This window comes from Halyomorpha halys, unplaced genomic scaffold (assembly GCF_000696795.3).
Source record: "Halyomorpha halys isolate HHAL.00 unplaced genomic scaffold, Hhal_1.1 Scaffold2404.1, whole genome shotgun sequence".
Taxonomy (NCBI): domain Eukaryota; kingdom Metazoa; phylum Arthropoda; class Insecta; order Hemiptera; family Pentatomidae; genus Halyomorpha; species Halyomorpha halys.
Window position 1 is genome coordinate 26502 of NW_027105101.1, and position 15842 is coordinate 42343.

The window sequence follows — 15842 nt, forward strand, 5'->3', positions numbered from 1 at the left end:
TATATATTTTTTAACAGATAAAAACCATTAACACTAAATTGAAAATCGTTAACTGGATGGATTGAGCATCAGGAAATAACATTCAATAATTATAAACGAAACATAATTAGCCAAAAGAATATACATGTATTATTTTTAAAAAAACACCTTTATTTAACGCTAATCATTCGTGTTGACCGTAAAACTATAATAAAAGAAGATCGTCAGGGTTGCGGTCAAAAAAGAACAAATAGTTTATAACTTTTTAATGTCCGACGTTTCGTCCCACTTTACAGGGCTGTTCAAAGTGATAGGTAAAAAAGTTAACTACTTACTAATTAATAAGGTATAACTTGCCATACGATACTTTTAATTAACAACTTGAATAATGAACTTGGTCAATATTTTAATACCTTTCTGTCAAAGGATTGCTCTTTCAATTTAAAAAATAAAATAAAATATTAATTACTTAAATTAAAATAAATTTCATGTTAATCATGGAACTATGTCAAATATCATAAAAACTACTACTTATACAAAGATATAGGTCATAAATTAGTTTATAGTGTATTAAACTAGCTTTGATTTGAGTGCTAATAGATATCTATACATCACAGTTCCTGAGATATAGATATCTCAAAATAGATACACTAACTACTTATCTTTCAGTACATTTTTATGAAATATTGCTTTTTAAAAAGCTATATATCGAGAACCATTGAACGTAAATACCTCTATTACAGCTAATGTTTCAGAAACTTTACTCTGCTTTAAATAATGTCGTCATAGGTTTTCTAGTATTGTTTTCAATTTTAAAGATATAGAACTCCGAATGAAAAATTAATTTTTTTTTAACCTTTTGAAATAACTGGAAGACTCATAAATTTTGACTAGTAACTATACATAGTTTTCATTTAAAAAAAAGTCATAAAAAATTGAGGTGCAATAGGGTTTGCGTCTGTGATCTTAAATCAATACTCTGGTACTGAAACGTTAACATGTGATCACTACAATCCTTACCTTAATGGGATTTTCGGTACACCGTTTTAATTTTAAATTTTCAGTAGCTTCCCTAAACACATCTCGTCAACACCTAAACTTTTAGGCCGTTTTGGTGATTCCATTAGTATTAATTAATTTAATTTTTATATCGTGGCAGTAAAAATTACAGATCACAGGTAAATTATTATTTCGTTCGATGTCTTAACATTTTTTAGATATTTAAAACCTATACAATTCCAATAAGTTTGCGAATCTTTATTAATCATTTCTTATTCAATGTCTAAGTTCAATTACAATTTTTTATATCTAAGTTGGTTTTAATTTTAGTGTATCTATACAATCAATCTATAATATTCTTGCCAATGTAAAAAATATCATATATCATAAATAAAAAATAGATCTCGTGAATTTACTTTTTTATTTGGCATAAAACTCAAAGCCTAGAGAAATAAAACAAAAAACTGCTTACCTATTTCCTTAATTTAAAAAAAAAATGAATATTATTCAGATAATTTGGGAAAGAAAACTCAGGAAAACGGGTGATAATCTTAAATAGTGTAATAAACTTAATTATGAGAGACAAATTTTAATTTTATTTCATTTAGTAAAGTTATATTTGCTTATATCAAAAATAATAAATCATCCATGAAAAAAAGTAAATTTTTTTGTGGTAATATCAAAAGTATAATAATTTTTTTTATGAGAGAAAAATTATAATTCTTCAAGCATTACTTCTCAGTTTACTGATTATGATTAATAGGTACATATACAAATACAAAAGCTCTACAGACATAATGCATATCTAGAAGAATAGATCTCAGCTGTTGCCTGAATTGTAATTGAAAACATCTTTTTACAACAATTGAGTAAAATTTACTGAGAGAATTATAATCTTAAAGAGGTAATTTAATTATAATTATTAAACACCTTTTTTTAGTTTTATTAACAAATCTCTTTCTTAAGTTATAATATTTTCTCTGTCTTAGACTATTTATTATAAAAAATTGATGATGATCTAAACCAGAATGACAATTTCCCAAAATAACAACATTACAAAGAGACCATTTTCATTTACTTTCAGTGCTTGTTCTTCCGAGTTTCCAGGTCCAATTATTCTCTATCCACTGAGGACCTCCCCTGTTCCTTCGGATCATTATCCCACCGTACATAATGTTACTGTAAGGCAGCTCTTGCATATCCCCCCGCCTTATAACCACTTTTAAATTATTCATGTGAAAAGGCATTTTTGAGGGGGCTGGTGTTCTTAGTGCGGTCCGGAAGAATTGAGATTTTGATTATTTATAGGACTCAATTAATGATCAAAATATAAAAATAAAAATATAATTAAATAAATCAAATGGTATCCTTGTTAAAGCTCACACTCATTATTATATCAATAGTCCAGCGTTTCGGTCAACCACAAGGATCTTAAATATAAATTCTTAATCTTAAATATAAATTCACACCTCACATCAAAATTTAAAAATTGTTTTACAGGCTTTTTTGCCCAAGTCATCAATTACAAGTCAAAATCAACTTATTTTTTTTTAAAACTTCATAGATAAACAAACTATATAGATACAAACTACTTACTTTGTTCATCTAATAGTGGATAGTGTAGTTTTAATCTATAATTAACTTTTAAAAATTAATGAAGTTTTAAAAAAATAGGTTGATTTTGACTTTTAATTGATGACTTTTTTTTTTGTATCTCCCTCCCTTGCCATTTCTGGCTTACGGGGCGCGGGAGCAGTGGGGTAGTGCGCTGGGGTTTGCGCATGCCACTGCTCCTAAAAATCACCAATTATTTATTTATTTATTTTTTTATTCTTTTATTAATTATTGATGACCTGGGCAAAATAGCCTGTAAAATAATCTTGTACTTTTGATGTGAGGTGTGAATTTATATTTAAGATTGTCCTTGAGGATACCCGAATTGGCCGAAACGTTGGACTATTAATATAATAAAGAGTGTGAGACTTAACAAGGATACCATTTGATTTGTTTAATAAACAAATACCAGTCTCAAGAAATTGAATAAATTATATATAAAATAAAAATATAAATTATAATAATATTTTTCAACCTTAAAAAATTCTTATTTATAATCAATGTTTGGTCCCGTGAAGTATTATCTGAATTGATAGAGTCAGAGCTGTTATAATAAGTCATATGGACTGTATGATTAATGACTGACTAGTTTACATGTATGAAGTTGTAAAGTAGATAACTAAATTGTAAGTTCTTAAAATGTACGTAAATTCTGTATATTTTATTGTAATTAATAAGATTTAGGACGACGTTAGAGATAAAACAATCTGAGAAAAAACAATAACAAAAAACTGTGATTAAGAAATTTGTCGAGATCAATATTGCACTAGTGAAACTATGTTTCACTAACTAACGAAGGAAGATAAACATGACTATTTCATTACTCTACAAATAACAGAAGAATCATCTTGTTACTGCCATCTAAAGTCATAAAACAATTTTATATTTGGCATGTAAATATCATCGGAATCTAAGCATTTTATGAAAGTTTTATTATTTTTTTAAAACTCATATTAGTCATCGAATACTTTTAATTTTTAATTCGACTTCCTTTAAACCAAACTATTTTATTGCTATACCTGACACTAAATCAGGAAACGTTACTTCTGTGACTCTCTTTATTTCACGTTTCTTATATTCTAGAGAAATTCTTTCTTTTAATATTCTCCGACAAATTAAACCGAATATCTTCCGTCCACTTCGACATTTAAAAACAAAGAAACACACGAATCCTTGAACCCGACCTATTCCCCATACATACACATATAATTAGGTTAACCTAAACTAGTGCTTGTCCGAACGTATTAAGTGCCACCCACCAACTTGACTAAAAAATAAATAAAATTCTAATCCAATTGTTAACATGCAAGCTTCATCGTAACTTGGAACTTAATGAATTTTCTGTTTTTATGTTTTAGTAGCTCAAAGTTTAGTTATATACTTAACAACTTAATTCGTGTAAAACAACTATAAGATGGTAAAACAATTAAAGATTTTAAATTCAAATGAAGCTTCTAATTCTTGATAATAGTGCAAAAAAAAGCGAATATAGATCTCGTTCCAAACAGGTTACAATTTATTTTTGGGAGTGGGTAGCTTATTGGTAAGGCAATGAACTACTAATTCCAAGTACAAGGGTTCGAATCCAGCTGTGGCAGATAATTATTATGTGTTACATGTAGCCGTTGAGGCAGCCCTGTGGATTCGGTAGCACCGGCCCGTGAGGGATACCGAGGGGTTGTCGACCCAGCCCTCATAAAGTGGGGGTACCCTTAATTGGGTAAAAATCTGGAATCTGGCGTGATTCTGACCAAATAACCTCCTTGCATAACCGTTAGTCTCGTAACAGTACTTCCTTACAATGCTGACCTCCCTTCCTTACTGAACCCCTGACCCTCATCGGCTGTAGTGGTACAGATTTAATTAAATTAATTACATTTAATTAATTAATTAATTAATTACATATGATTGACATAGTAAAATTTCTTTCGATAAGGAATATATATATTAATTAGAACTGGAGTGTAGAACAGATATATGTGACGCCTGTGCTGGTAACTCACTTATTCCGATTTAACATTTCAAGGTAAAAAAAATGTTTTTACCACTCCGGTCATATGTTACCTAATTATACCGACTTTTTTTTCCAGGTTAAATAAGACTTGTGAATGGAGGCTTTGTACTCTTGATTTAATGTCATACTATTTCAACATTACTATGATATGATTACTACATTAATATTATGATTACTACATTAATTCATCAATTAAAAAATTAAATTTCATAAAAAGAATAAAAATGAAAATTAAATTGATAAAGAAATAGTGTAAAAAGTGAAAACTATAATTAAACAGTTGATGAATGATATATTTTTTCAATTGGGATTGTCTGCTTTAGGTTATTAATGTTACATTTGCGATCTATGGTCAGCATTTACGTGATTTTATGATTTTCGGTCCCAATAGTTTCTATATTTTTTGGAACCTTGGTTGATTTGCTATCAACTAGGATTTGAGAGACCTACGACTATATTTCGAAATATTCTCTTAATAATAATATCATTGAAGAAATACTCATATGAAATAATTTTTAAAAAATTTATTTATTGAAATTCACAACTGTACATAAAATACAACAAGTAAATTACAGAGGCATCTTTTTTTCAGGCGCCTCGGAATATAAAATAATAAAATATTACAGTATGACTTTATTATTTTATTATTATTACTATTACATTATTATTATTGTAATTTAAATTTTACTGTATGATATATATTATATAAAATAGTACCTACTTAAACAATTTAAATTATAATCTTAAACATGAACAAAATAATAGCAGCTGGGGAATATTTTTTGTAATAATTTAACCATCAATGTTGATTTTGTGAGCCCTCGAACGTTAAACGATAAACTGAAAGTGTTAAAAATAAAAAAAAAGTTTATCCCGCCAGGATAAACATTTTTAGACATCAATCAGCCAATGATGTGTGAGCCTTTTGTTAGCCACAGATTAGCACCATTAGGCTCTTCTGCTTTATCACTTCCATTTTTATTTATATTTTTTATTTTATTGATTAACTAAATACACTTCCAATGAGCAGTGATTTACAACGGTTCAATTAATAATTAAAATTCTGATAATTTCACTTTTAGACTTGTATTTTATAAATTTACAAGCAGAACTGGCGATGATTCGCTATTGCTTGATTTGAGATGTACATAGATTTATTAAAAACAATTCAAAGTTCGATATCAATTAATTTATGTAGTTAAAATTAAATATATATTATTATTTTCATTCACACATTGAATTATTTATTTACTATATATATTTATTTTATAGAAGTAATATATATATATATATAGTAAAAATATTTGGTAATAATGTATAATAAAAATATGGCGTAATATATAGCAAGAATTTGTGTTTCAAAGTTCTGGGGTTTCTGTATTTTACCAACCAATTTCCATAAGACTGAAATACAAAAACTTTTCCATCTCACATTCCTAATATTTATCCAATAAAAATATATGTAGGCAATTCTCCATCATGATCATTTATAATGTTCGTTGGTGTACAGCTTTCAAGTTATAATAAAAAATTCAAAAAGAATTTTACTAAATTTTAATTTTAAAAAATGTTCAATGGGCTGTATTTTCGCTAATAATTGTCTGAATTAAATGTGTTCTTTTGTATTGTAATGAATAATTAAATCATTATTCAACAAACATTATAAAAAAGGGGTTTAGATGATAAAATTTTTGGCACAAAATTTTCGCATTTCTTAACTTTGATTTACTTTCAATAATAAAAGAAAAATATAAATAACATCAACACCTCTCAACCAATCTACGAAACTTGGAAGTGGTTTTAAGACTCTAGAAACCACAAAAAAAAAACCATTACTTAATTAGAACCGGAGGTATTAAATAAAGTGTTAAAAAAGCTTTTCGTTGCTTAGAACCAATATATGGATGGACCTTATAAGAGCATTAAGTGTGAATGCTTAAGGCTCAAAGAGCACAGATTGAGTTTTCCAACAGTCTTAACATAGAATTTGTGGGAATCATGATCGATTATGTGAACAGTGGACAACATGATAAAAAATAACCCTCTAATTATATCAAATTGAAAAATTTCTAAATTTTAATTTCTTTGAAAAATAGTTTAATTTGATTAAAAACGAAAATGATTTTTTTTTCCTAAAATAATATAATAATTGTATTTTTATAATTTTTTGTGAATATAAACTCATTAAATAGAACTAATAATAGTGTTTTTTATTATTCAAAAAAGAGATAAATACATAGTAACCATGTAAAAAATATAAACTTTTTGAGCCAAACAACAAAAATGTTTAAATAAATCAGGAATTTCAGTAGCTTCAAAACTTCCCATGATACTATCTTTAACACAATTAAATTTGCTTCAGGACGTAAATTTTCCAATTTATTTTATAAAATTTGACATTTGATGTGTAGTTGAAATTTTGAAATCTCTATTAGGAAAAAAAATGTTTTCCCGATTTTCAAAACTTAATAAAAGCTATGTTGTGATTTTCTAGGAAGATAAAAAATTTACTTTGACTTGATACCAGACGCTCATGTCTGGTTCTTAACCCCCCCCCCCCCCCCCAAAAAAAGTTAATTTTTTTTTTAATCATTTTTTCCTAATAACTAATTATTTGTAAAAGCTCAAATGATAATTTTAAATATATTATATTTTTTTCATTAATCAATTTTTACTTATATGAGCTTGATTTTGAAAACGAGGTAGCGAAGTTTCAATAGTTTATTTGCTTAATTTATTTAAAGTTACCTGAGATCCGGCCGATGGAAGTATTTTTTAACTATTTACTCACTTCGTCACAACTTAAAAACTATTCTCCCTAGTTCCAGAATATATAATATGAAGTTATCTATCTATGTATAACAAAACATTAATTTTCGCTTTAAATCTTTTTTTGAGGAATAGTTTGGAGGACTAAATGATTCACTGAGGTTCACTTGATGTTGCTGAATTTTAAAGACTTTAACTATCTTCTTCTCACCGAACCCAAACCTGGACCAGAACCGACGATGAAAAATCGCAAATATTTGGACATAACCTTCCTAAAACCTTTATTCCGCATCCTGATATCCTTAAACCAATTCATCATGAATGTATTGAAGCAGAAGTAAATATTCTACTCCAAATGAACCTTCAACCTAAAGCATTTCATCCATCAGAAATATCCAGTATCATTCAGAGATTACTTAACCGCAAAGCTCCTGGATATGACCTAATAACATCCCACATCCTAAAACTTCTTCCTAGAAAAGCCATCCTATTCTTCACCTACATATATAACGCCGTACTCTGTTCCACATATTTCCCTGACCCATGGAAATTATCTATAGCCAAAATGATACCCAAACCCCATAAGCCAGCAGATCCTCCTACCGTCCTATCTCAAGGGACCTATCATGGGCGAAAAACTCATTTTGAAACGCTTATACCCCATCCATGATTCCAGTTATGTAATACCAGATCACCTATTTGGATTCCGAACCTCTCAGTCCACTATCCAGCAATGTCATCGTTTGGTGGACGTTTTCTCGTGTTCTTTGGAGCGCGGAATGTACTGCGTAGGAGTCTTTTTCTATGTATAACAGGCTTTTGATCGAATTTCGCACCTGGGACTGCTTTACAAACTCCGTAAATTCCAACCTACTACATACTTTCTCATTATTCGTTCCTTTCTCACTAACAGATTATTTAAGGTAAACCACGATGGTTCCTATTCATCCCTCTCCTTTCAGTCCGCTAGTGTTTCTCAGGGTGGTATCCTTGGTCCCATCCTCTACACAATCCATACAGCTGACATTCCAACCAATCCTAACCACTATCCTCACCACGTATGCCGATGACACATGTGTGCTCGCTGTTAATAATAACCCTTTAATTGCATCCTAAACCCTTCAATCCCATATCAGACCCCTCGAAGAATGGTGTCATAATTAGAGGATTAAAATAAATTCCAACAAATCTCATCAAATTACCTTTACCCTACGTCGTAAACCTACTGACTGTCCTACAGTATACTTCAATGTTGCCCTTACCCCTGTTGAACAGATCCGCTACCTTGGACTACATCTGGACAAACGACTAACCTGGAATCTTCACCAAAAACTGAAAAGAAAGGAAACTGCACGTTGATTTTGACTATTACAGCACTTACTAGACAAACGGTCCAAACTTCCAATTCATTACAAAAGACTGATTTACATGACAATTATAAGGCCTATCTGAACATACGGCGTTGAGCTTTGGGACTCCACTGAACCTTCGAATTCTTCTGGTATCCAATTCTTACAATCCAAAATCCTTAATGCTCCCTACTTTGTCACAAATAAAATCATCCACAAAGACCTCAATGTTCCATTTGTAACCGATCAAGCCCGAACCAGATATCAATCCTTCCATTACAAACCACTCAAACCCATTAGTTTCTAATCTTGCTTCCTCTTTTATTCTGGACAATCCTCCGAGGCGTCTGAAAAGAAGATGGCCTCAAGACCTTATATCGTAAAGATGTTTTTAGAGTGCTACCAATAGGTAGTTTCTCTACATGCTTGTACCATACCATTATGATTTCCTTAAATTGACTTGATGTATTTTATGTATATTTGCAAATATCAATACATAAATTTAAAAAAAAAGAGGTTCACTTGACAATAACTGATTCTTTAATTTGAAATTAATGTTCCATTAAAATAAATAAATTTAAAAAATGTACCAATTTACCAAATATAATAGAAATCTGTTCTAAATAAACAAATAGACTTTAGTACTTTAGAAGATATCTACTAACAAATTATATTATTTAAAAAAATTGTATATTACTTATCAAGAATATTTATACTACTTTACTGTTAAAAAGGATCTGAATGTTTTTAACTCACAGCTTTGTCATTGATAAGTTGTTGTTGCATTTTGTTTAAGTTTAAATATTTTAATTTTATGAACCCGCTATGATTTAAACTAAATTAAAAGCATATATTGTAGTGTATATATTAAAAATATTTTATACCAATAAAAATGAGGTAAATTTGTAAAAAAGTTTTAAAATTGTAGTTCTAATTCTTTACCTATATCGCCATTGTAGTTCATATCCTTGCCATCCTCTCTTCGCCACATGACGTAGGGTTCTGGATATCCTTCTGCGTGACACTCCAACCTCATATCAGTGCTCTCTCGCACCACCAGTTCCTTAGTACTGTCTCCACCGACGATCCTTGGAGGTACTAGACAATAGATCACAGGTTAGTAGGTTATAATTTCATATATATTAACAAAAGAAATTAAGTAATTATTTGTTTAATAAAGTAAAGACAAAATCTAATCCAAATTCCTCTGGGTTCCTTTTATCCTCATTTTTTGTCTTCGAGAGGAAGAATTTAAAATTGTTCTGTAATCTAAATTTTCTGGTAAAAGAATGCAGAAATATTACTCACCGAGAATTTCATAAAAAAAAACTCAATATAAAATATTTATAAAATTTTCTCCAACTTTTTTTGAAAAACATTTTAAATGAAATAATTTAAGTATTATTAAAATACAAAAAGGGGAATTTTTTGTTTGACAAGATTAGTATTGAAAAATAGTATATAGGCAAATTTTTAATTTCTATTAAATTGTATTATATTTATTTCATGTCATTTCAATAAATAAAAACTATAAATCAATGGAAAAGCGAATTGAATCCAAGTTACGATTTCGATTACAGTAAACATCTTTCCTTACATACTTATCATCATACTTAACGGTATCCTCCCAACTACGTTTCTGTCGAATCGTAAACTTCCTAAGCTTTCCTCACTCTTTCAACAGTGATTATACATTTAGTAATTCCTTTGTTATACATTTGGATAAGTTCAGTCCTCTTGAAACAATCAATGTAATTTTATAATCTTTAATGAATGCAGGTCGTGAAATTCATTATAGGTTAAAAATTTATGCCTATTACTATATCTTCAAAAACCTTAATGAGATACTCATATATCATAATATATAAACGTTAAACTTTTCACTCCTTTGTGGCTATCGAACTATTTGAATGTATTATGTCACATGTAAAGCTAAAAGTCCATTTGTATGTGATCTGAAAACAAATAAAAAGATTTCTTTTTATTTATTTGCAAATTTTAAAAAATACAGTCAGAAAAAATATTTGTAAAAAAAAGAGAAAAAAAGTGGACTAAACATTCTTTAACAAATTCCGCGAACGGCATGTTTTAATCCATTTTTTAATTTATAAAAACAGAAGTAACTATCAGTTATTTTACGTTGAAGATTTTAATTTTCTATTAATATTCGGGGATATCTCTACCTACTTCAATATTCGATTGTTTTTTTTATTTTGATTCCTTATTTTTATTTGGGAATTATATTTTGATTTATTTTTTACGACCATTTATTAGTTAATAAATTTCCTATAGGCTGAAAGAATCATGTTTACAATATTTAAAAGAAATATATAATAATAAAAACTCTGATGAATTTAAAATAACAAAACAAAATCATTTATAATTTCCATATAATTGTATATAAAAAATATTTAATTAATTATAATGATAATTTCAAGATATTAGGATATACAGTTTAATTCAAAATAAATAAATAAATTGCTTATTTATAAATTAAAATATTCATTCAGATATCATATTAAAACATAATATGTGAAAAAAAAACTTGAATTTGACCTTTAAGATTTATTTTAAACACCAAGTATATTATTTAGAATTAACCAATCTCATCTTACATATTTGATCAAATGCCATAAGTATTTTACTATAAATTAAGCATTTTTCAATCATTTGAGAAAAATTAATAGTTTCTGGTGTGCCTAGCCTTCTTTTTTTTTTCTTTTTTTTTTTTAGTCTTAAAGTCAGTGTGTAACAAAGCAGTGAATGGTCATATTGGTTTTAAGCTACTAGTAATAAATTAAAAAAAAAAACAAGCGGATAGTGTTACCACTGCACAATAGAGTTTAAATAATATACTGCTTCAATAATTACTATAGTTATTTCCAAGTAGTTTTTCCAAGCAGATTGGTAACGCCGTTTCCACGCATTCCCGTCCCACTGCACCACTGGTGTCTTTGTAGTGTACATTATATTGTTATATAGAATATATAACATATATTATATGTTATTAAGAATTGAAATGATAATTATTTCAATGGAAAAATTATTGTTGATGTTACTTTTAATATTGCCTAACTAAATATATATTATACATTTTTGTAATCAATTATATGTTTTCAATTTAGTTTATATACATAATTTTTGTTCATAGGCAATATTATTTAAAATTCGAAGGATATAACTTTTAATTTAATACGTATACCAAAATTATTTTATTATAAATTATATAAAATGGATTCTTATCTTTTATTATTGTAATTTTACATTATCTAAGTCCATTTGTAAGGGACTTAACTTTAAAAAAAAAAAATGTATGCACATGTAACAACACTGATTGACGAATTCAAACAATGAAGTTAACATTAAAAATCAAGAATAAAAAGGAAATATATACTACACACATATATATAAAGATATTTATTTAAGACTCCCTAATAAACAGGGGGATGTCAGAAAAGAACCTCATAAATCGTGATGAGGAGTCATTTCCCATACTCAACAAAAGAATAATATCTTGAAGCATTATGAAATTACATCACAATGCAAGACACAGTCATAGCAAAAAAGGCTATAGACATTAAATCCTGAAGGATGTATGCATATATCCATATATATTATAACTAATATAACCACTGAGATATATTGGTTATATACATTTCAAAAAAAACAGTATATTTGACATAACTAATCCAAATTAATCCAACTTCTTCCCTAAAAGAGCTGAAAAAATGTGAAAATATCAAAATGGAAATGAACTTTCTTTTTTTTCTAAATAATATAATTACTAATATTTAACACTGTAATTAAAAATAAATAGAACAGATAGTTGTGGTATGAGTTATATTACAGTGAAATGGTATAATTTTGCGGAGAATCTACTCATTGATAGAAATCTAATGACATTCCTAAAGTCGAAGATCTCGAGGCCATCTTTTTCCAGACGTTTAGGAGCATTATAAGCCAATAAAAGAAAAGTAAGGCCTTACATGAGATTTATGACTTAAATGAGAAAAAGTGAGGAGCATAAAGTATTTCAAGAAGAATTTTCTATTGTAAGTATTGGACACGAGAGAAATTCGATGGTTTAGTAAAGCACCAAAGCTCAACTCCGTAAGTCCAAATAGGACATATCATGGATATATAAATGAGTCTAAATAATATTTTCTGTTCCGTTTTATATTGAAAAACACAAGGCAGATTACAGAAGATCTTGGATCTAACTTCTAGAACTTGAAAATAGCTCAATTTTTTTCAATCTTATGTATTTTCTTCTTTTATAATTTATATTTTTTGTTCAATATATCTTGTAAAATGTATAGCTTTATTCAATTATTTATGTTGATTTTCTTTTCTTTAATTCACTTTTATCTGTCTCGTTTTCCTCAAGCATATTTTTCTGTGTTAACATTTCCAACGTAAAAATAATAATTCCCAGCGCATATTCTACCTGGAACGAGGAAAGCTTTTTCACTGTAGCTCTAAGTTCAGTTAACATTTTTTTGGTCCTCCGGGCCGGATGTAGGATTGTAAAAAGATTTTTAACAGATACCCTAATCCATCTACACTTCCTTTAATTGTCTACCGGAAATTACATAGTATCCCAGATATGTGATAACAATAAAAATTGGATAGTAATAATAATTGCTGATTTACAATTTTTCCCAAATTCCTAAAATTTCATTGCAGGTATTCTGTGTTCATACAGTTCCTACGTATCGATAGCTGTTATTATTAATACTTTTGTTTTGAAACAAAAAGTTGGACGAATGAACAAACCCTGCCGGTGAGAATGATCATTTATTCAATGGACCTTAAAGTGAGACCCTCCCTCTGGTCTTTATTTCCGGCGAAATTGCAAGCATTAATCCTCAGTTCGTTGAGCTCTTCGGCCTCTCACCCTCTCACCCTTCCTGCCCTTCCCCTTTTCCCTTTAAATAAGTTTATTGTTCAGTTAGCATCTTAATATTCAGGGATGTTGAACCAATACAGGTGGATAAACAGGGTTGATTTTATTATAAGTAAACAACATAAAACATTACTAAATGAACATTTACAATTTTAATAATCGCACCCCTTTATATCTGTTTTAATCCTGAAAAGTGTGTTTTAGCAATTATTATTATTATTATTAAAAGCTAGAATATGTCAACGTAAAGTTTATTCTATGATTATTGAAACAGTTTATACTCTGGGCGTCAAAATACTGGTGCTTAGGATGTTGACGATTTGGTACTGACAAGTGGATTTGCAAAAACCAACAATTTCCATAAAATCCGGTAAATAATGACGTTTTAGAATCAATATCTAAAACACCCCAAGAGAAGTATGTTTAGGACTAGAAATGGTGATGATTACAGACATTTTAATATTACAAGGAACAATACTGAAAATGTGGAAAAATATCTGAGGTCTACGATAACTTGGAATTTATGTAACCCTTACACTTTCAACTATACATCTTATGATAGTAAAACGTGGACGCTTCTTTGTAGGAAGAACAACGTCTTAAGGTTTCTAAAAATAAAATAAAACGTTTATATACCAGATATTTAGCCATGAACATGAGCGCACTGGAGGTCATGCACCCTAATTCAGCAGTCTACGCAACTCTGTAACTATGCTCTGTATTGTGATCAATTATTGAATTAATAGAGTAATTATATATATAAACTAATTAATCGCATCACTGCAAACAAACAAAATCTGTATTATATGTCAGCTTGATATTCTGAGATTCAAAGCATTTACAACGCATTCCATCCCTTCCTTTCCAGGGTGTGGCTTCTATCCGGTTCATTCCTCCCAAAATATTGCACCGATATCCTTGCAAAAGAATGAATGGATAGTCATAACCTTTTTTCATTCACTTTGTTTCGTTAAAATAAACTTCCTACATTGTACGCAACCAAAAACTTTTTACCGTACATGCTAACATTCTGCAAGGTATCTCTTACCAACAAGAACATAGTCAATTTGATTTTTCGTTCTACCACCAGCTCATATCCAGCTTGCCATTTGAGTTTCATTGTATGGAAAACATTTATTACAAGTTCAGCATCATTCTGTCGCAAACCGTTGCCCCTTGTCACTTGATGTTATAGAGGATTTCTGGCAATTTTCTTTGCCTATTCTAGTGCTGAAACTACCGAGTATTAGTGTTCTAGCTAGGCAGCTGGTTAAAGTACTATTGTTTAATAGATACTTAATTTAATCCTTAAAGGGAGCAAAAACTGAGATCAGGGATTAATTATGTAACTTACATCGGATCCGGATAACTCTCACTGTCTCATTTGTAGCCTAATTTTTAGAAATGTGATGTTTGAGTAACTTCTTCATCATGAAATCGGTATCGAACTGGCTCCTGGTTTTACCGCTCCTGATGAAGAGGTAATAAATATTTTTAATATTCCTAGCGTTCAAGAGAGGATGTGCAGTAGATAGCAATTTCTTTTATTGGTGTATTTTTGTGAAGATTAAGCGTCACTATATTAGTATTCGCTGACTGGTCATTATTTCGCACTGCCTACTAGCTTAAACTCGTAGCAAGTAGACAATAGATAATTGATGCATAACATTATGATTCATAATGGTAATAATTATTAGTTAGTAATTAATTTACTAATCTAATTATAATCACAAATCATAACTATTCACGGAACATTACTGTTTCATGTTTATACTGTACATACCGATATATCATTGTTGGGCAATGTTAAATGTGATGAACAACAACTAGACGATGTTGCGCCTAATTTCGCTCATTAAACTATCCGTGAAGCATTCATAAAATATAAAAATAGCTATTTCTATAGTTAATTCATAATTTAGCTTAGTTATTATAATTATTATTAAGCCATCTCATCTTGTTCTGTTTAGTCTTTTTGTTTCAAGGATAGAGCCATATTAAGACTCGAGGTTATACAAAATATTTTGAACTCTAAAATAAACTAACTGCTTAAAAGATGAATAATTCCAGACAAAAATAATTGTCTTTAGTGTAAAAATTGTGTAGGTACATATTCATATAGTGGATTGAACTGGAGGGTCTAGTTATGTCTGGAAATTATTATATTTTCTTTAGTTACTTAACGTAGATACAAAAATGCAATACTATGTTT

The 15842-nt window shown here is 29.0% G+C and overlaps 1 protein-coding gene across 1 annotated transcript in view; it reads right to left on the minus strand.

The window, feature by feature from the left end:
* Positions 1-15842, minus strand: part of LOC106691486 (lachesin) — a gene marked incomplete at both ends in the record, with an annotated part of 42537 nt that overhangs the window by 15912 nt on the left and 10783 nt on the right. The window contains 1 exon segment of the mRNA XM_014437273.3: positions 9667-9822. Within this exon segment, the coding sequence (XP_014292759.3) occupies positions 9667-9822 (156 nt within the window).